General features: G+C 38.8%; 1 protein-coding gene across 2 annotated transcripts; it reads left to right on the forward strand.

Annotated features, from left to right (window-relative positions):
* The first annotated feature begins 945 nt into the window (after positions 1-945).
* LOC117295964 (amiloride-sensitive sodium channel subunit gamma-like) lies at positions 946-21,473 on the forward strand. Of its 2 annotated transcripts, none has more exons than XM_033778782.1 (12): positions 946-1,028; positions 5,961-6,213; positions 9,378-9,559; positions 10,615-10,718; positions 11,939-12,102; positions 13,179-13,283; positions 15,028-15,142; positions 15,424-15,496; positions 16,811-16,868; positions 19,075-19,151; positions 20,259-20,334; positions 21,147-21,473. In XM_033778782.1, the coding sequence occupies exons 1-12, from the start codon at positions 1,003-1,005 to the stop codon at positions 21,423-21,425; spliced, it is 1,512 nt and encodes a 503-aa protein (XP_033634673.1). In that variant the 5' UTR covers positions 946-1,002; the 3' UTR covers positions 21,426-21,473. The 2 variants fall into 2 exon arrangements, with proteins under 2 accessions (XP_033634673.1, XP_033634671.1); XM_033778780.1 differs by lacking the exon at positions 946-1,028 and adding an exon at positions 3,000-3,305.
* The last annotated feature ends 2,175 nt before the right edge of the window (positions 21,474-23,648 follow it).

Here is a 23,648-nt window from a genome sequence, read left to right on the forward strand (position 1 = left end):
GGCCTATAGCTCAATACACTGTGCAATGAAATCAACAGTGAATAATTATGTGCAGGTATGATTAAAACGGGCATAGTGCTCAACATGTAGCCACACTACCACCAGAGCTCTTTTCCGATTTCCTTTTTTAGATCGTTCCGTCATCCTTCTTTCCTCCAATCCTCATCAGTCTCCATCACCACGCGGTCCAACCCTGTCGCATAGGCCCGTCCTTTTCGAATCCACGGCTTCGATTTTGGCTTCGGCTTCATCAGGCTCCGTTCTCTCGTCTGAAGCCCTCATGCACGCATGCAAATCACGCGCAAGGGTCAAAACCACCGCGGGCCAAGCTAGCCTTGGCCGCCGAATCTGGAGCCGAAACCGTGGTTATGCAAAGGGCATGTATTTTCGACGATAAGGCGGGAAAACCCTACCGTGATATCAAATTGATTGGTCACTGGAACAATGGGCGTGTCATTGTCATGTTTTACTGGCAGAATGCAGATGACTCTAACAGCGCATCAAACAATTGCCTTTGATTATATCCCAATCAATTGCGCACATTCCTGAAACCTTATGCCTATTGTGATTCGAAGCGCTTTATATAACAAACCAAAATAATGGAAGTATTCACTAAACTGCCTTCACTATAGAATCGATTTTGGAACCGCCGGTATTCGTCATGGTTAACAATAAACGGTAACTGCTAGCCGTATCCTGCCACCAGCTTTTCGCTCATCTTTACCAAAAGGAGTATCTCATTCTAAGTGAATAAAGAATTGTCAAAGATGTATGTAGATGAAAAAAGTGGTGTAAGGATACGGAAATGTTTCCCTTGAATGATCCCATTGAATTAAAGGCCTTATTACTCTTTGAGATTCTGATTGAAGGAGGTCAAGCGAGGTCACAGCTACTGGTTACCATTTAGTGGGTACCATGTTCATTTTGTGAAGAATGGTCTATGGTGGATGGTGGGAGCAGTGTCTTTCTCGTCGGACTTGAACCGGTTAAATCGGACGTCGTATGAACTCCGCGGGTCTCAATAACAGGTAAAAACAGCACAATTATTGTGATATTCATAAAACAGAAGCCGATTAGTCCTGCTTGGATTAGTCCTATCTCGAGCTAGGACGAATTTAATCGTCCTAACCTAGGATGGGTTCAATGCGCCCTATATGTCTATGGATACGGAACTGAACTCGTCTTAAGTCCTAAAAGGTTAATCATAAGTTAGGAAATGTTTGGTGACAGTGAGCTGCTGATAGTATAAAACATTGTGAGAAACGGCTCCCTCTGAAGTAACGTAGTTTTTGAGAAAGAGGTAATTTCAAACTCAAATTAATATTACAACTTTGACTTCAGGTTTTAAAAAGACTTCATGTTTTAAGCCCCTTTTCATATGAAAGCACACAAATTTGTGCAACAAGGGTGTTTTTTACTTTCATTATTCTCTTGCAACTCCGATGATCAATATTGAGTCAACATTTTTACAGGTTTGTTATTTTATGCATGTTGTTGGGATACACCAAGTGAGGATACCGGTCTTCAACAATTACCTGACGAACTCGCGGTCCACCACCACCTTTTCGATTCTGTCCGATGTAGACAATACTGGTATAGTACCCAAAAGACATCAGAACAAGTGATTTCATTGGATACAAAGAATTCAGTGATTATGGACATGGGTTGGTCTAGACTCGAGGCCACTCTCTGGCATCATGAGCTTCGAAGTGAGACGTCAGATGTTCAGACTATAAAATGTATGCCTGCATAAAATTACCTTTTAATATTTGTGTGGCCTTGTAGCACTATGTATCATTTAAATGTTTTCCCAATAGTGTTAGCGAGTGACCCCCCCCCCCAATCCCGTCCCAAGTACAACCTGGTACAATAAATTGATGGCATGGCTCTCCAATCATTAGAACCGCAATTAGTTACGCCGTCTCCGGTAAATTAATATAATAGGTGTTTACGGAGGAATTATCGTGTAGAATTAGACGAGAGTGCATAAATTACGTCTAATGGGTAGGGCGGGACAGACTGTTTAGCCAAGAGCGATATCAGAAAAATGCTGGGAAAAATGCTGGAGTAACCTCTGCTATAAAAAGTATACTTTAAAGCCATTTGAAACTCTCGGTATAAAACAGTATTGTCCAAAGGCCCACACTTCGTGTATCACAACTAATAACAAACCTGTGAAAATTTAGGCTCATTCGGTTATCGGAGTCGGGAGAAAATAACGGGAAAACCCACCCTTGTTTCCGCACGTTTCGCCGACGTTTCTTGTGTTTAAAATAAATCCGTAATTCTTGATGCCGAGAATTGATAATTGTTTTAATGTTTTCTCAAAAAGTAAAGCATTTCGTGGAATAATATTTCAAGAGAAGTCTTTCACCATTACCTTTAGTTATTTCTAAATCTGCGAACTTTTACCTTTTTTTTTCTGTTCCGAAAGTGTATATAATGGCTTTAAGCAAAGTTATTATAATAGTTGTGGATCAGGTTGGCTGATGAGTGGTTCCTTTTCCATGCCCTTCACCGCTTGGGATAACATATAATCCCACCTCAGACCGGAGCCTCTGTTAGGGGGGGGGGTGGAGGTCACCCATTCACGCTAAGAACCAATACCCTGCCTCCAAATGAGACCGGTAAAATGCACAAACCAGTGTCCTATACATTTTGCCCCTCTCAAATTATGTCTTCGCCCCCACTTGTGTGTGTGTGACCAGCAACAGCAGCAACTTGATTATGTAAATAATTACAAGACGTCACTGCAACTCGTACCTCCTGGTACATCGGCTTTGTACTGACATGCTTTCCGGTTGCGAGTATATCACTTCTTTTTTGTTTGTGTGCTTTGTTGAAATGGTTGTTTCAAGGATCACATCATTTCTCCATCACATAAAGTTCCGGCTTGCTTTGGCTTATTTGTATATGCAAATTATATTCTTACGTCACGGCCGACTGAGGTGCATCTCGGCAAATTGAGTGTATTCTGAAGTTGTACAATCGCGTCGCGACAGGCGAGCTGCTAAGGAACAAATTCCGTTAATAGAGGTTTTTGTTGTTGCTGGAGGATCTTAAACCATGTCCGGGAAAGATGGTGACAAAGGGAGAAGAGGTCTGCGGGTTCTACTTGCGGAGTACATGGCCAACACCAGCGCCCATGGCCTCCCCAATATCGACCGGGGAAGAAACAGCTGCAGGAAAGCAGTTTGGTCGCTGTTGTTCATGTGGGCCTTGGGTATGTTCATTTGGCAGTGCTACGAGCTGGTACATGCATATTTCCAATGGGGAGTTGATGTCAACATTGACATTCAATATGAGTAAGTTACCATTTTAATACTATCAATATTTACTACAATAACTCAATTTGAATATGATATATAGGTCATATTATTTTATGCTGGCATAGTGGTTGGTTTATGGTTTATTTATTTAAAAATATCATCGCATCATACTGCTGAAATGCGACACAATTCACAATTGCTAGAAACATAACAGTAACTATTAAAAGCTTTACAGTAGAAACATTTTCTACTGTAAAGCTTTTAATAATAAGCAAATCAGAATATGATAGAAAATCCCCCAAAACAAAGGGCTAGCAGAAATGTACAAACAGTTTGATTTATATACAATTAAGACCAGAACATTTTAGGTGTTAAACTAGACTTAGGACGAGTTACTCGGCCCAACTTAGGACTAGCCGTACATTTAGTTTATCCTAGGACTAGTCCTAACACTTTGTGAAATCGACCCCACAGGAGCTTGGTGAGGTAGGATAAGGGGTTATTTTGTATTAGCAGGGGTGGTAGAAATGGACCATACCAGTCGGTCTTGAAATGGTACATCCCTTTCGTCAGGTAACTCCATATACAAACAGACAGAAGACGAGTTGTAAAAAAACAACAACTCATCACTCTTTTGATGTATCCATCTTTAATCAGTGATGCATGGCGAAATCTCCAGGCATAACCAGTGAATAACATAATCCATTTAATGACAAGTTCTAGTCGTTACTGTTGTTATCGAGTTTAAAAAAAGATTCATTGCGATTTTATATATTTTTATTATACGTTGTGCATGGGTTTGCAAAATGTCTGTAAATCACAGGTGTTCTTTTCTTTTTCGTTTTATTTTGATATAATTACACTTCTTGGACAGTAAAAGTACTAAAATATTAAATTTCACGTGTGAATTTTCACTCGATGACAGTAGCATAAGAAAATATGGTGGGGGGGCGGGAGATCTCAGAAGGTGAACACTTATCATTATTTGTATCTCAAAAACTGTACTAATTTACTTTATCACAAGGAGCCGTTTCTCACAATGTTTTAAACTACCAACCTCTCCCCATTACTCGTTACCAAATAAGGTTTTATGCTAATAATTTATTTTAAGTAATTACCAATAGTGCACACTGTCTTCAATGGGTCTGTATACATTTCCTAACAAAAAACACAATGTCCGCAGATTTACATTAAACTTACACAGTTTGAAGATTATGATAGTAGAAAGCTTCCCTTGAAATTTTACTTACTGAGGTGCTGTAGTTTTTGAGAAATTAGTAAAAGTAATAATGTTCGTCTCAGTTTTAGCATGTAAAAACGTATTAACCAGTTATGCTATGGTTTTGGTGTAATATCATAACTGGTTAAGGGAATTTTACATGTTAAAATAATTTTGGTCTCGTGAGACCAACATTATTGTGTGACTTGTTTTACTCATTTCTCAAAAACTACACAACCTTAGTTAGTAATATTTGCAGGGAAGCTTTCCACTATCATTATCTTCAAACCCTGTAAGTTTAATGTAAATCTGTGGACATTATTTTTGAAAAAGTACCCGAATCCTGTATAACTAATGGCAATACAAATTGGTATTGCATGAAGTACAGCAGTTTGGATAGTATAATGCATTATCGAGAATTGAGAGACATGTTCACCTCAAAGTACTGCGGTTATGGAAACAAGATGACATTTTTTATTGCCAACAATGTGAATATAATGAGCGTTACCGTGGTAACGCTTCTCATATTGTGTATTTCTTTTTCCTGTTTGAACATATTTGTTCCAGGTTTTCGGCGATATCTCAAAACCGTGACCACCTTTTGAACACAATTTGCATGGGTTATTCAATACATCTGCATTTTGTTTTGATAGGACTGGAACATTCAAACGGTTCTAAACACTAACCTTAAAGCCAGGGGACACTATTGGTAATTGTCAAAGACTAGTCTTCCCACTTGATGTATCTCAACATATGCACAAAATAACAAACCTGTGAACATTTGAGCTCAATCGGTCATCAAAGTTGCGAGATATTAATGAAAGAAGAAAACACCCTTGTCACACGAAGTTGTGTGCTTTCATAATTATGCTTGATTTCGAGACCTCAAGTTCTCAACTTGTGGTCTCGAAATCAAATTCGTGGAAAATTGCTCCTTCCTCCAAAACTACGTCACTTCAGAGGGAGCCGTTTCTCACAATGTTTTATACTATCAACCTCTCCCCATTACTCTTTACCAAGTAAGGTTTTATGCCTCCAATAATTATTTGAGTAATGACCAATAGTGTCCACTGCCTTTAAGGTTATACTTTGCATTTAGGTAACCACGCGTTATAATTGTTTAAGATATTAATACAAATTTTATTTATGATCCAAAATCGTTTATTTTATTTTATTATAGTCTGGTTTTTCTTGTGTTTTAATGTTTTCTTGTGTGTGATTTTTAAATGTTTCAGTGCAATCACCTTTTTATGTTGTACAACTATATTTTTATCGTTGGCAGGGTTCTGGTTTTACACTCTTTTGATGACAGTTTTTATACTTTTGTTTTAATCTTGACAGCCCCTGTACAACTTGTAGCTATTGTGCATGTCTAAAGATTTAAAATAAATAAATAAATAAATAAATAAATAAATAAATAATAATAAATAAATTAGTTCTTATTTATATATTTGATTGTTTTCTTCTTTCAGAACTCAGCTTAACTTTCCCGCTGTTACGATATGCAACCTTAATCCAATCAAGTCTTCAACCATTAGATACAGCGATAAGCTGAACAGTCTGTTCAACCCGGACGACGTCAGCACCGCCACTATGGAGACCACCACAGGAACAAATTTCGCCCAGACCATCAACTACATCCCAGATACGTCCGGAGTGCAAGTTGCGGCTGCGAGTGGTTCGTCTGACCCTACCACACCAAGCATGGACGCGGCCAGTACGAAAGTAAGACGCAGACGTGATGAGAGTTAAATATTTTCATTGGTTTTGGATGTATTTGTAAACTATAATTTCTTTGTTTCATTTTATAACTGTGAAGTAGGTTTTTTGTTGACTTAATGATTACAATAGAGACCAAACTAGACAGATAAAGTCACATGTGAAAAGTTGTAAAGGCACCGTACACCTTTGATAATTTTTAATGACCAGTATTTTCACTTGGCGTTTTCCAACATACTATATGCATAAACAAATCATCACAAAAATTCAAGCCTGAATCCTTTTAATATTTGAATGAGAAACTACCCTTTTTTCAAATTAAACTTCTATACTTCAGAGGAGCCGTTTCTCACAATTCATTGCGCGTTACCAATTGACTCACTCAAGTGGTCATTGAAGTTGCAAACAAATGATGGAAAAAAAGTAATAAAAGGCTTTTGGCCATTTTAGTGAGAAAATTACCTCTTTCTCGAAAACTACGTTATTTCAGAGGGAATCGTTTCTCACATTGTTTTACACTATCAACAGCTCTGCGTTGCTCGTTACCAAGTAAGGTTTTTACCTATTTGGATAATTACCAAACGTGTACAGTGCCTTTAAGTATTTTCACAAAAAGGTCGGATCCATTAAGGCTTTAAAGTGAGGTGACGGCTGATACCCGAATCACTCTACGCAAACAGACAGACACAGACCTTCAGAAATCATCATGAGTGAATTTGTTCTCAGATTTAAACAAACATAATAATAATCATAGCGCTTTGAACACCCGAAGGGCGTCTCAAAGCACTTCCAAGATTATTACCCCTGGTCACTGGACCATCTAATTAATTCCTTAAAAACCATCACGGCTTCCGTGATGCCCTGTGCAAGGAATATTATGCGCTCCTAAGCTAAATCAGAAGAACCATCTCAGTCCTCACAGATACCCACTTATCCCTGGGTGAGAAAAAAGCAATTAAATGCACTGGACACTATTGGTAATTACTCAAAATAATGGTTAGCTTAAAAACTTACTTGGTAACGAGCAATGGGGAGCTGTTGATATAACAGATTGTGAGAAACGGCTCCTACCGAAGTACCGTAGTTTTTGAGAAAGAAGTAATTTCTCACTAAAATATTTGAATTGAACTCGGCCTTTATTCTCTCGTTCAAATTTTTACAGGTTTGTTATTTGTGCAAATGTTGAGATACACCAAAGTGAGAAGACTGGTCTTTGAAATTATCAAAGTCATAAGTGTCACGACCGAGACTCGAACCCACATTCTGCTGAACAGAAACACCAGAGCTTGAGTTCGGTTCTCTTAATCCGCTTGGCCACAAAACAGCAAAACTAAACACTAGCTAGAAGGGAATTCTTTCTCAAAATAGATCATACTTTCAACAGCTGCAGTACTTCTAACCAAGTAAAAGAACCAACGTTTTTTAAAAAGATTTATGCAACTCGCCAGACACACAAGGCCTGAATGCCACTTCAAGGTGTGGGCTGCAACTTTTTTGTTCTGAGGCCGTTGTCACCTTCTCCCTGGGCTGAAGCAGGGTTACCCCTTAGACAGTCCATACAGATTTAGGCTGGGGTGTCATCAGTCCGAAGCCTGGCTGGTAGAGCAGAAAGCACTACCTGCCAAAAAGAACCACCCCAACTCATTTACAGATTATTATTACATGGTGTTACCGCAAACATTTCTATATAAGAGTGTGGTCATAGGTTTTATGAGTATTTACCAGTCTACGACCTTATTGCTTCGTCCTTCGGACGGGACGTAAAGCCGTTGGTCCCATGTGTTGTGTAACGCATGTTAAAGATCCCAGTGCACTTATTGAAAAGAGAAGGGGTTCGCCCCGGTGTTCCTGGTTGTGGCTGCTTATTGCGCCGTTAGCACCTTGTAAACCCTTATAAGGTGCTACATAATTGGGTCTCAAAACTCATCACTGCATGCAATAACCTATCTTTCTGAAAGTTTGTACATACTCAGCGCCTTGAGTACCTTGTTCGGTAGAAACGTGAGCTATATAAGACTTCGATATTAATATATTATTATTTTTACTATTTTTAAATAAAGCATCGGTGGTATATTCTTACTCCGTCCTTGAAAGCCGGGTTAACTGTGATGATAACATGATCTATAATCAAGCAACGAGATGTTCAGAACCATACTGTGAGAAAAACTTAACTTTCTTTCAATGCTACGATGTTTGCTCTTTACTCTAATACGATCGACTCAAGAACAAGAAGAATACTGACAAAGAAGAAAAGAGGGGAGGGATGGGGGGGGGGGTTGGAGAAAAAACACCTACTTGTTTGATCAAGTTAATACTATTTGCTCCAAGGCTTTCCCATGGGCACAATTAAAAACCTTTGGTTTGCTCTTCAAATAAAGATTACCCCCATTCAAGAAGTGTTTGCTAAGCTCAATCGTTACTTTAAAAATAGTTACAGCATAGAAGAAGAAACACGACCGTTTGGATGTCAGTAGAGTTTTATTGCACAAAAGGACCACAGCGGCTGGACTTTCTACCATGCACCCACTTCAATTCAGTAACATTTATTTCAATGCTGTCATTCGATACAATAATGCACATTTATGTCGACATTATAAAAGCAATATAGTATTAAGTATGATATATTATGTACGCAATGAGTCCGTAATAAGCAGCATGAATGACAACATTTAGGTATAAGGTTAATGCTTTTGTTCCCTATGGACATACAAACCTTAAAACCATAGTACAAACAAGGTACGGCAATAACATGAACGTAGGACACATAATAGCAGACATTAGTGTGAGGCAAGGCCAATAACTCACGATACACCTATAGTTTATGAATACGAATCAAGGAACTGAGCTTATGCATCAAGAGCGTGATAACCGGCACTTATGTCCATTATCAATTAGATTGCGAACTCTAAAGGCCTCGCCACAATTTTAACAGTGAACACTATTGGTAATTACTCAAAAAAATTACAAGCATAGACCTTACTTGGTAACGATAATGGGGAGAGGTTGATAGTATAAACCGGTGTGAGAAACGGCTCCCTCTGGAGTGACGTAGTTTCGACAAAGAGGTAATTTCCAGACCTAAAAATTAGATTTTGAGAATTAGAAATTGCCTCGTGTGACATGGCCATAGTGCCTAATTCTAACGAGTCCGTCTACCGTTCAATCCACAGGCTTCACGGTATCAGGATTGGTCGAACGTTGACTTCATGGCCAAGGACGAAGAACTCGATCTATTCGATCGGTTCACAGATGTTGTATCCCAGGCTAACTACGAGGACAGGGTCAACTTTGGTCATCAGATTGACGATATGGTACTGTCATGTACATTCAAAGGCTATCCCTGTACACCATCGTAAGTTGATTTTCTTATCAAAGCCCTCAAAACCCCACTCTTCGTCATAATTTGATGCTCCAGTAATTTTGGCCCTTTTCGAAACGACGAATTTGGTCTTGGATTCGGCTCGGGCTAGCTTGGTCCTGGCAGTTGATTTGCGCGTGCTTTGCGCATAGGGCTTCAGACGAGAGAATGGAGCCTCAAGCCGACTCCAAAGCCGAAGGCGTGGTTTGGAAAAGAGCCTCAGTCTTGTGATGCACTCATTTTCCAATAGGAAGTCCGATTAGCAAAGTCAAGTAGTCGAAGTGGTATATATTTTGTTTGCCTTTCCCCTCTGAGACCCCGTGAGCACTACGTGGGTTGGGTTTCCAGTCCCCATCCTGACTGTGTGGGTTTTCCCTGGAATAATTATCTTGGGTTTTTCCCCCCGACATTTAAAACTTAAAGTTTCTGCGTTGTGTCTCTCTCCGTTGGGTTCTTGGATAGCGGAGTGAAATCATTAAGTTCCCTTTTCACATGGTCTTTTCCTTCACAACCAGAATAAACGAAATGAAATAACTAGGGTCCTTACACAAGTGGAAAATTAAAAGTGTGTATGCTTTTAAGTTGAAATGCTGTAAAATTACATTGCATGACAATAACTATTATTGTAAAAATTGGTCCCTTGTGAAAATGTTGTCAAATATTTTAAGAATGATGTCACCAAGTTTCAAACATAATATTTATGGTTATATTATAAAAAAAATCTTCCGAAAACGTTCATCCATGAATTTTTAATAATATTGAATAAAACTAAAAACATTAGATTTGCCTGAAGCAAATACGCTGATTTATTTGCATAGCATGAAAAGTCTTTAAAAAGCCCATACCTTTCAGGTCATATATTTCAGGTATGTATTTAAAGGCAAATTATTATGTCTGGTTGTTGTCATTTTATCAAATTTCAAATTATTCTTCAACATTAGCAAACAATGGAGACCACAAAGCCTAATGCCGACGCCAGAAGCTGATTGATACACCTTCCCCCATTGTATTCAATTTAAACATTTTTTTAAACATTTTTTATTTTCAAGGAACTTCACGTATTTCCACAACTACCTGTACGGAAACTGCTACACCTTCAACTCTGGGATCGAAAATAACATTTCCAAATCGAGCAAATCCGGTCCGCTATACGGTCAGTATGTTAACTTATTAATCAATTAACGTCACAATTGTTTGAAATTACTTATCTAGCCTGAACATCTGACGTCACACTTCGAGGCTCGTGAAATACACCAGAGAGTGGCCTCAAGCCTGCGGGTCAATCCCTATGTCCATAATCACATTGCACCCACAATTATATACAGACGACTTGAAGTTCACCCAAACGTCACCTCGGACCAATCAAAACAAAGATGGACTGCACGTTTATCCAATGAAATCACTGGTTCTTATGAGCAAGTAGGCCTTCGTATCTTTGGGTACCAGTCTTTTTGACTCACATTTGGCCGACCGTGTCAGTTCGCAAAGTTAAATAACTTCGGATTTTCGAGGCAAATTTGTGTGGATAATTGTTTCCTACTTTTAAAACATATTTCTAACCATATGCATTTTATATAACAAACGATTACAAACGCTTTTCAAAGACCAACTCGACCGATCCAAGGCAACGTGTTCCTTTAATACCAAGTATTTTGCAGACTTCACTTGATTGAAGTTCTTGACGCGACAATTGAAGTGGGTCACTTGGAACGGAGTTCTTAGCAAATTAGCTGGTGGGTTTATCAGCATATTGTTTTGCTGACGCCCATAAACCAAGTTGATCAATAGTTTCTTGCATGGTGCTGGTACTGCTAGTTTTACTTGAGGGTGAGGTTACAACTCTCTCAGTTGGTATTGCTGCATCATTTATCATGCTGAGAAAGGTGGCATTTGTTTTTAGTTTACCACAAGAGATTTAAAGGCCGTGGACACTATTGGTAATTTCTCAAAATAATTGTTAGCATAAAACCTTAAATGGTAACAGGTTATGGGGAGCTGTTGAAACTATAACATTGTGGGAAGCGTCTCCCTCTGAAGTAACGCAGTTTCGAGAAAGAAGGAATTTTCCACGAATTTGATTTCGAAACCGATCAGAATTAATATAATTTGAGGTCTCGAAATCAAGCATCTGAAAGCACACAACTTCGTGTGACAAGGGTATTTTTTTCTTTCATTATTATCTCGCAACTTCGATTAACGATTGGGCTCAAATTTTCACAGGTAAATGTTTATGCATAGCCTATGTTGAGATAAACCAAGTAAGAAGACTAGTCTTTGACAATTACCAATAGTGTCCAGTGTTCAAGTTTCCCTTATGGTTTAGTTATTTATGAGTACAAAGAATTAAATGCCACCATTCCTTTTGATCCTCAGGTTTAACGTTAGAGCTGAACATTGAGGAAACAGAGTACCAACCATCCGTGCAGGAAGCATCGGGAATACGTGTGTTAATCAGCGAACAATACAAGATGCCGTTCCCAGAGGATGCTGGGATTAATGTAGCTCCTGGATTACTCACCTCGGTCGGCCTTAGGAAGGTAGGAAGGTAACTATGGGTGCGTTCGTTTAGCTCCCCTGGGTCGACCTCGGTGCGTGGCGGTTTTTTTACCAGGACGAACGTGGGTAACTATCTGCACACACTCGTCCTGGGAATAAAACCCGCCACACACCGGGGTCGACCCAGTGAAGCTAAACGAACGCACCCTATGACGCCACACGTTGATGACGCCACGCGTGACAAACAATAGCATTTTTGTATAATAAATATTTCATACAAATATTGATCAGAATGTCATTCAACGAGAAAGTATGTAAACATAAAAAGAAATAATAAAAAAAATCAACAAATAAATCATTTAATAGCAGGATTTAAGTGGCTACATTTAGGTCCGGGCTACATTAGGTCCGGGCTACATTTTCGTAATATGTGGTCTCGTCATATCGGGACGACAGACTAATGATGAGGGCTACATTTACAATCGGGGTAAAGGTCACATGTAGGAACATAATGTGGCCTACATTAAGGTCCCTGTATCATAACTGATTTTCCTCCCGAAAGAAAATTTATTGACAAAGAGGGCGCTATCACAGGCGAAATTCCAAAATTTGCCTTATTGGGGGCGGGTGGCGGGAAGCGGGAACACAAGCTTGATGTATTCATGTATGTGTTGGGCTACTCTTCGGTGCTTTGTTAAAACAAAAACCCAAATTGAAAATTATTCGTCAGGCAGGCTCCTGGAGAATATATTTTTTTCATGTGCTCAATTTCAACGAGGGTGTTTTTTCTTCCAGTATTCTCTTGCAACTTCGATGACTAATTGAGTTCACATTTTCACAGGTTGGTTATTTTAGGCATAGGCCCAAGTTGAGATACACGTTAAAAGACAGGTCTTTGACATTATTACCAAAAGTGTCCAGTGCCTTTGAGGAGAGTGTCGAATGAAGTGAGTGAGATGGCGTTTGTGATCTGTATAAACTTTTAGGGTGCTATTTCTGATGAAGACTTTTTGAAGGTAGCATTTTCGCAAAATCGTAAAAAGAGAGCATAGATCACATAATAGCTTCTTCTTGTTTTCACCAGAAGTCTGATAACGATTTTATGATTACATTGCAGCTAGAACAAGTGCGTAAAGAGGATCCTTACAGCACATGTCAGCAATCACCAAGGGCTAATGATACCATCTTCTCTTCTTTCTTCAATGTCGGCTACAGTCTCGAGGTAATGACCCCAAAACCCCACCCACCGATACCTGAAAAATAACCTTTGCTCTTTCCTGCACCACTCGGGTTCGACCAACCACTTGAGTCCGACCTGGGCCCTATTTCATAGCGCTGCTTAGCGCCCAACTGTGTGATTGCCGTTTCATAGCGCTGCTAACCCTAAGCACATGAAAAGGCATGCTAACCTCCCGGTGCTCACCGCGTGAAAATAAATGACCTCACAATGCAAATCCAGGGTAAACGCGCAATACGGCCGCCCAATTTGTTTGCTAACCATGCAGAGAAATACGCTTGCACCTTTTAGCATATTGTTCTGCTACGGTAAGCACGAAAGTGTGCTTACCATTAAGCAGCATTATAAAATTGGGCCATGTACCTGACGGTGTACACACTGTGCAAAAGACCTGGGTGTTAAAATTTGCACCATGGCTGTTGTTACCTACACCAACGAGATATACAAACCTGTCACTACTAGAGTGCTAAAATAAAAGAGTGTATTTTCAGAAGTTAGTGTTATTTTTCTCATTGGTGTAACTGTTGACCGTTTGTAGCGACACCCGTCTGAAATAACGCCCGTTTTTTTTTAGCACCCAGGTTTTTGCAGTGTGTGTTCCTACATATGACACCCATGTAACATATTATGTTTAGACGCCCCGATCTTCCTACACAGCTGTATTCCCACACCCCTAATGTACTTTCCCAACTTGTAGAGATCTTTTAATAACTATATTGCCGGCTGATGACACCATGAACGTAAGATTACCTCAGGGTGTCCACATCTTGCTCTAATCATACTTCAGGATGTCGTCAACCTGAGCTAATGTTCTCATAAATCGACATCTGACGTTTATAATGTCGACATCATACGTTTGTGGTTTCATCATCCGGCAAGAAAAATAATCCCAGGATTTCATTATTTCGGATGACACTTCCAGAGCTCCGTAAAACTAAAAAGGCCTTGCCACACACGGGCAACTTTTTGTAGGCAACTTGGATGAAACTTACTGCAGTACATCCTGCAGGACCTCTTTGGTTGCAAAGGATGTCCTAACACCCACAATGATTTTATGTGAACATTCAAATGTGTGTGGGTTTTCCATGTTGGAGATTGCCCGCACTCGTTGTCTGTAAATTGAGTGCGTTTTGGCGAGCCTAACCAGAAGCATGGTTGAGATTTGGTCTTTGGTTGAGCGTTTTCGCGTGTTCGGTTGAACCGCGATGACAAGGCTGTTCAGACCAAACGGTAACCGACTTACAGTAGATATTAAATTGGCATCGGGGATAAAGAATATGATTTTTTGTTACCCATACACCGATGTTTGTTAGCACTGTACACTCGGTACTTTCCCGAGTACCTGTGAAAAATATTACAGGCATATTACTCGGGTGGGATTCGAACCCACGTCCTATGCATTTCTATAGTAGATCAGTGTCTTTCCAACTAGCCTACCGAGATTGCCCGGGTCGTGGGTTCGAATTCCACCCGAGTAATATTCCTGTGATATTTTTCACAGGACTCGGGAAAGTACTGAGTATACACTGCTAACACAAATCGGTGTACGGGTGATTTTTGTTATATAGGTAACCGACTTGTTGGTTCGGTTAGGCTTGATTTTAAGAAAGCTAACTCTTAAAACTTTCAAAAATTGAACTCTTTTAAAAAGTTTAAGTTCCATTAGCTTGAAATTAAAATGAAGACACGACCCCTATGGCTCTAACAGTATGATATGTTTTTCCTGCAGGCGTGTCAGAAGGACTGTCTGTACCGAATGATCCAGGACCGTTGCGACTGTGACGACACACGTTTTAGATTCTTCCCAGATCTTGACCCCTGCTTGTCTACAAACGCCTCCCAAGGTAATCGCTATCACATAGACCCTTAGTCTTGGTGCAAGACGTTTATCTGTTTTCTTTCACGCACAGCGGGGCAAACTCACCAACAGCGCCCGCATCGACCTAAGTTCGCCCACAAACCGCCCCGTTGGCCGCGCTGTGCGTGAAAGGAAAACGAGAAATTTTTTCAAAAATGAAACGGGTAACAATTCTGAAACTACAGAAAATTATTACAAATTACTTAAACAAATATATTTTAAAATACATATCTATTTTATTTGACAATTAATTTATGTTTTTGACAGTATCGTGCAAAGAGACTGTTGAGCTAGAGTATGCAAATGAGGATTTCGATTGTTCCTGCACGTCTCCATGTCAGTAAGTTGGTAAACACAATTTCTGGACACTATTGGTACTGTCAAAGACCAGTCTTCTCACTAATGTTGAGGTCTCGAAATCGAATTCATGAAAAATTACTTCTTTCTCCAAAACTACGTTACTTCACAGGGAGCCGTTTCTCACAATGTTTTATCCCATCAACAGCTCCGCCATTATTCGAATACCGAGTAAGGTTTTTTGTGCAATTAATTATATTGAGTAATTACCAATAGTGTCCACTGCTTTTAACTGTTAGTTTACTGATAACTGAAAAGGGTCACTTGCAAGCATACACGATAATTCATATGTAGCCGTGGTTAGGCATGAGGCGTTACAACTTATCAAACTTGTCAAACTAATGCTTAACAATAGTTTATTCAAAACCTTTTGTATGTGGATTAACTTGTTTGATTTGAAATGTTTCATGGTAGAAGGCATAGACCTTTATCATAGTGCAGCCATCTTAAAATTCTCCCACTAATATCATGTTACCAAACCAAGGCTGGAAGAACAAAAATTAATAGTCTGGCTCCTATTTGCCAAATGATTATTATCATTCATTATTGTTATTCGATACGAGGAACAATACCAACATGGAGACAACACAATGTTGATAATCTGCTAAGATTGGCAATTATAAATCTATGTTTAGACTGATTCTTGATAGAATCAGAGCGGACACTTTTTCCCTATTATAACAACAATGCAATAACTATTATACTACTTTATAATAGTGTTTCATAGTTATATAATAATATTATAATGGTTACCATAACTATTAACTATGATACAGGAAACCTAACGAAAATAATGATAACATAGTCAATAGTGGTAAGACGTCTGTTTTAGCATTGCAAAGGTCGGTCGTGGGTTCAAATCCAAAACTCGAGTGATTTTAACAATGCATTAAAGGGAAGGTACACGTTTGGTAATTATTGTCAAATACCAGTGTTCTCTCTCGGTGTATCCCATCATAAACATAACATAACAAACCTGTGAAAATTTGAGCTAAATTGGTCATCGAAGTTGCGAGAAAATGATGAGTGAAAAAACACCATTGTTGGACGAATTTGTGTGCTTTCAGATAGGAATAAATAGGAATTATTATTTTAGTGAGAAATTACCTCTTTCTAAAAATCTATGCTACTTCAGAGGGAGCCGTTTCTCACAATGTTTTATACTATCAACAACTCTCCAATGCTTATTACCAAGTAAATTTTTAAGTTAATAATAGTTTTGAGTAATTACCAAACGTGTACCTTCCCTTTAAGACAATCAGAATTAATAAAAATTTGTTCTTGTTCCACTTTGCAGGGAAGCGTCATTTGAGATGACAGTGTCCTCAGCTGCTTGGCCAAACAGTCTGTTTGTTGTAAGTTATGCCATCATATTTGTCATTAGCGAGGTTTAGCTGCACGTAACGCGAGTAAATACGTGAACGTGAACGTCAAAAAATTGCGTTGTTTCTCGGCACTTTGGGCTTATTGCATGCTCATGTATGGCATCTGCACGTATGCTAAACACGTGAGATTTCACCGACACAATTTTCTGACTTTCACGTTCACATTCACGCGGAAAGTGCAGCTAAACCCCCTACTATTATTTGTATACGTTCATATTACTCGAGGAAAATCACTCGAGTTTTGGATTTGAACCCACGACCGACCTTTGCAATGCTAAAACAGACGTCTTACCACTATTGACTATGTTATCATTATTTTCGTTAGGTTTCCTGAATATATACCAGTTGCATACAGCCCGTGTGGCTGATGTAAAGAAACCTGTCTTTTACTCCCAATCAGTCTCACTTTCGGCACATGTTAAAACTGCAATATCAGAAATGGTTGAAATAAAAGGTTGTTGGATAATATTGGCATTATCTAATACCGTTATTGTAACTATACCTGAATTATGGAAATAATCGTGAAGCCGCTTGACAATTTGACTTGGGCCCTGTATCTAATGACTAGTGTTTTTGTAGACTTGAAGAGCTGAGTTATAGGGGGGGGATATGAGTTATAAGAAGAATATTTTTCTCTGTATAATATAAACTTTCCCGTTCTGCAAAATTTACAAAACTTGTAAACTTGTAAGCAGCTTGTAGAACTGATAAAAAAAAGAGAAGAAAAAAACTGTTAAAAAGTTATTTTTTGCTAAGTATTTGATATCAGCATATATAAGGCTGAAAAGGCCAAGCCGTTGAGTTAAACCGACTCGTCCCAACCTGGATGGTTTCACAGACGTACAGATACAACACGGCATAAGCTTTCGTAGCAACAACTACGTCATCACATGCAAGTAGTTGAAGGAGTTGATTCTATACAAAAGCATATTCAGTTTGTTTGTAATTTTTAGTCTTAAAGGCAGTGGACACTATTGGTAATTGTCAAAGAATAGTCTGCATAGTTGGTATATCTCCACGTATGCATAAAATAACAAACCTGTGAAAATTTGAGCTCAATCGGTCATCCAACTTGCGAGATATGAATGGGAGAAAAAACACCCTTGTCACACGAAGGTGTGTGCGTTTAGATGGTTGATTTCGAGACCTCAAGTTTTAAATCTGAGGTCTCGAAATCAAATTCGTGGAAATTTACTTCTTTCTCGAAAACTATGGCACTTCAGAGGGTGCCGGTTATCACAATGTTTTATACCATCGACCTCTCCCTATCACTCGTCACCATGAAAGGCTTTATGCTAATAATTATTTTGAGTAATTACCAATAGTGTCCACTGCCTTTAAGCCGACTCGTCCCAACCTGGATGGTATACAGACGTACAGATACAACACGGCATTAGCTTTTGTAGCAAACTACTTCATCACATGCAAGTAGTTGAAGGAGTTGTTTCTATACAAAAGCATATTCAGTTTGTTTGTAATTTGTAGTCTTAAAGCCAGTGGACACTATTGGTAATTGTCAAAGACCAGTCTTCTTACCTGCTGTATCTCAACATATGCATAAAATAACAAACCTGTGAAAATTTGAGCTCGATTGGTCGTCGGAGTTGCGAGATAACTATGAAAGAAAAAAACACCCTTGAAGTTGTGTGCTTTCCGAAGTTGTGTGCTTGATTTCGAGACCTCAAATTCTAAACTTGAGGTCGGGAAATCAACTTCTTTCTCGAAAACTACTCCACTTCAGATGGAGCTGTTTCTCACAATTTGTTGTACCACCAACCTCCCCCCATTACTCGTTACAAAGTAAGGTTTTATGCTAAATAATTATTTTGAGTAATTACTAATAGTGTCCACTGCCTTGAAAGTGCTACCACTACCTTCCTTGTTTGAACTATCAGACTGACACAAATTATATTTTGTTTCCTGGTTGCATGCTTTGCAAGCAATCCTACGTTTTTCGTCATGTGCATCGCGCGTTTTACGTTTATATTTCGCTTTGTCTCACCATTGTTGTACAATAGATGGCGACGTGATGACGTCAATGCATGTGGTCCAGACAACGCTTGGACAAATCAAACAGCGGCCTTTTTAGGAAACTCATTTTAATGCTAATATGATTTTTTTTACAGGCTTTATTCCTCATGCTTTTTTCTCTGTCTTTCCAATGTTTGTCTTTAAGGACCAGGTAAGACAAGAACTTATGGACATTTCAGACGTTTTCAAAACCAAAGTGAGGAATGATCAAAATTTCGTTCAGTAAGTATTCCAACCGCGGCGACTTTCAAAGTTGTGTTAAGAGCCAGCGTTTGCCTTAACCCCACTGTGGCCCTGACTTGACTTGAATCCCCGTTAAGGCCCGTTGTGAGAGTCGTACGTTTTTTAATTTGAAATCTTCAGACATCTGACACAATAGAACAAGTTGCACAGGGGCTGTCATAAACTGTCACATTGAGATGTGTAAACCCTGACCTCAAGTTGGTTCGCATGCCACGAGGGTTTTTCTCCTATATACACCTCTGTTTGTATCAAACATTTCTTTCTCTGATCATAACAATGTGGCTGGCTGCCAAAGCCAAACGTACCTGTGTCTCGACTACGTCGTAGCGCAGCCTAGCATTAAGTCAAGGCGCACACGGCTGCCCCAGATATCAAGCACGACCGCAGATATCACGCACTCAAAAAGACGAGCGCGAGCAGCGGAGCAGCGAAGCTGCGAAGCACTTTTAGCAACATGTTTTTGGGCCTTATTTTTTTCTTTACTTTTGATGGGGGAAATGTAATGCATATTGCATGACGTAATGAGTTGTTGGCAAATATGTAGACACACTACGCCTCTCTCAATATTCTTGCATAACGTCATAAGTCTGACCCAAAATGAGGCTATAGGCGCACGTCCGCCACCAGAGTGACTGCGCCTATAGCCTCATTTTGGGGTAGAATTGTAACGTTACTCATGCATAAAGTAATATTAAGAGAGGTGTTTACCATAGATCTTATGCCGCGTGCACGCCCCATTACCCACAAACACTGGTGCTCTGAAAAGTCATTAGCTGAAGATAAATGAGTTGCTAAAGGCGCCTCGCGGCTTTGCCGCCTGCGCTGTTCTTTTTTCGTGCCTGACATGACTGTGGGGGTGCCATCGCCGCTTGCGCCTTGATTAAAGGCTAGTCGTAGCCGCGTCCTGTGCCCATTTTAGTTCCTCAGCCATGGGTAAAGATTATTGCATGATTAGCCTCCCAACTTTATAGGTTATAAATATGAATTCTTGTTTAATTTGCAAGTCAGTATTTGAGTTGAGAGTGTCATTTACAGTGTGTAATTTGCTTGCTTATTCCACGTTTTACGTGTTTTCTTCTTCTTCAGGAATAACGTTTTGAAATTGCAAGTTTATTATGAACAATTGAACTACGAAATGATTGTACACACTCCAAAATATAACGTAAGTATTAAAAAATACACGATCTATGTACATTGATCATAGTGTTCACGCGAAATATAACACATTGTCATGAAAATTATACACCATTCACAAAAGTCAATTACTGGTGAAGTAGAGGGAGCAAAAGCGTATCTTGAGGGAACGATAACATATCTTCGGTAGATTGAAAGTGTGTCTTGATGGAACAAAAGCGTATCTTGGGAGAATGAAAGCGTTTCTTAGAATAGCATTTGTTTTTATTGTGTGAAACGAACAGAGCAGAAAGCTTTCAAAATAGTATTATTTTAATCTCCTGATGAGTTAAAGGCCGTGTACACTATCGGTAATAACTCAAAAATAACTATTGGCATAAAACTTTACTTGGTATTACACGAGTATGGGGAGCTGTTTATAATATAAAACATTATTAGAAACGGCTCCCTCTGAAGTAACGTCGTTTTCGAGAAAGAAGTAATTTTCAAAGAATTTGTTTTCGAGACCTCGGATTTAGAATTTGAGGTATCGATATCAAACATCTGAAAGCACACAACTTCGTGTGACAGGGTGTTTTTTCTTTCATTATTATCTCGCAACCTCGACGGCCGATTGAGCTCAAATTTTCACAGGTTTGTTCTTTTGTTGAGATACACCAGAGAAGACTGGTCGTTGACAATTACCAATAGTGTCCAGTGTCTTTAAGACAAACATTTGTTTGTATTATGTGAAACAAACAGAGCAGAAAGCTTTCAAAATGGTATTCTGTTTATCTCCCGATGAGTGACCTTTCCCGCTCATTTTACCTTGACTCATTCCCGTCACCTATCTCTTCGTAGTTTTTCGGTCTCATCAGTAACCTCGGCGGCCAGGTTGGTCTGTGGATCGGCATCTCAATGTGCACAGTGTTTGAAGTAGTCGAGCTCCTGTTCGACATCGTGAAACTGCTCCTCTTGAAATTGATGTGTCACGCTAAGAGTGCAACATCGCCCTCTCTCGTTGATATCAAGTTAGAGAAGAAGAGAAAACGGCAATTACATGAGCAGGATTATGTTGACGCGGTGTATGGTGGGAATGAGGAGGCCAGATCCAATTCAACGGCATGGATCAACAATTAATTTACTGATTTTAAAATTTATTAAAACAAAGATATTATACGAAAAAGTAAAAATAAAAGGTTTGGTAATTTTTTTATATTTGCTTTTTATTTAGTCGACTAATTTTTTGTATTGTTATTTAGTTGGATGGTTGGGCGGGGGGGGGGGGGGAGGTGGAGGGGGTTACAGTTTATTATAGGCAAGGGGAAAATTGTCCGCCCGGAACATTTTTCGGTTTAAATGGGTATGTCATTATTTCTGAGAATAGCTGGTACCGGAAAACAATTGTACTCGATATAGGCCCCCCCCTACTTGTTTTTATACCACGACGTGATCTGCTTCTCATTGTTTTATAATAATGTGGAAATGGCAAAGACGAATTGTGCAAATGAGGCAAGTGCGGATCTAGACAAACATTCATGGGGGGGGGGGGCGATGGGGGAAATCTGTCAAAGATGGAGCTTGCGAGCTTTACGCGGTGCATTAAGGGACCAGACAAGTGTGCATTCTAGATGCTTTGTGGTGCGATCTAAAGTTCAATTAATTAGAGGTATATTATTGATGGAGGAAAAAGAAGAGCAAAACAATCTTTAAAATTTGAGCTGTAGAATGGATTTTGGTATTACTTAAATTTTGTATACCTAAAAGGCCCAACTTTTCGAGATATATTATCTTCGAAATTCTAAAATAGAAAAAAATACATTCTGCTTTGTTTTGCGATGGTACATCCGAAAGTCGATAGTATTTCTTGAGTGATAGTGCCCTCTTCTGCTTACGTGTATATAATGGATGTCATATATTTTACTTACTCTAAAATGTTAAAAAAAATTATATAAGATATGTTTGCAATCTCGTTCTTTTCTTCTTACATTCAGATTTGTATACTTGTTCAATCTACGAATAAAACATAATCTCAATAGACTCTGGTTTCATATTGTTGCTGGTGTTCGTGCGTATTTGCAGTGGCGAAGTTTTGCATCAACTAAATCATCGAAGAATCACATTAAAGGCACTAGATACTAACTGTTAATAATTCAAAGTAATTGTTAGCATAAAGAAACTTACTTGGTTGAGCAATTGATAGCTATTGATAATATAAAGCATTGTCAAATACGGCTACCTCTCAAGTAACGTAGTTTTTGAGAAAGGTAATTTCTCTATAAAATAGTTTAAGACTTCAGGCTAGAACCCCTCTTTAGGCATCTGAAAGCACACAAATGGGTGCAACAGAGGTCGTTTTCTTTTCTTTCATTATTCTTTTGCAATTTCGATGACCAATTGAGTAACACTTTTTACAGATTTGTTATATACATATGTTTATGTTGGGATACACCAAGTGAGAGTACTGGTCTTTGACAACTACCAAAGGTGACCTTGCCTTTAAAGGGTCTATGTACTTTTGTTTCAAACACAAAACACAGTGTCCACAGATTTTCATTTATCTTACACAGTTTGAAGATAATGATTGTAGAAAGCTTACCTTAGTTTTTGAGAAATGAATTAAACAATGTCACGGAAATAATGTTTGTCTAAGTTTTGGCATGTAAAAACGTATTAACCATTTATGGTATGGTATAATATCGCAACTGGTTAATACGTTTTTACATGCTAAAATAATTTTCGCGTCACCCAATGAGACGAAAATTATTTTGTGACTTGTTTTACTTATTTCAGTCAAAAACTACAGAATCTCAGTATGTAATATTCGGAGGGAAGCTTTCTACTCTCATTATCTCCATCCTTTTTAAGTTTAATGTAAATCTGTGCACGTTTTGTAAAAGTACCCGAATCCTTTGTTCGTCTTGGTTGAATCGTTGTGTTGCATTTAATTTCAAAAAATGTAATGTCTCAATAAAAGGCTGTAGGCCTATATACACGCCGTACTATCTCAAAGTTTGATCTCAAAGTTTTACTTTGATGTCACTGCCATTTCATAATTCCATGAATTACTACCCGCATATTGAACCTATAGGTCGTTGAATTCAAGTGTCACCCATTAAATAACAGCTACCCGGCGATGCGTTGATAATAATACGTGACTGGTATGGTCTCATCAAATAATCATTCGTGGCAAAAAAAAAAAAAAAAAAAAAAAATGAATAATCAAATAGGCAAACACCTTTATGAAATCCACCCCTGATTCCACAGAGCTGCTTATAGGCAGTGGACACTATTAGTAGGCTAATTTACTCAAAATAATGATTAGCATAAAACCTTAATTGGTAACGAGTAATGGGGAGCTGT

The sequence above is a fragment of the Asterias rubens genome, chromosome 10, assembly GCF_902459465.1.
Source record: "Asterias rubens chromosome 10, eAstRub1.3, whole genome shotgun sequence".
Taxonomy (NCBI): Eukaryota; Metazoa; Echinodermata; class Asteroidea; order Forcipulatida; family Asteriidae; genus Asterias; species Asterias rubens.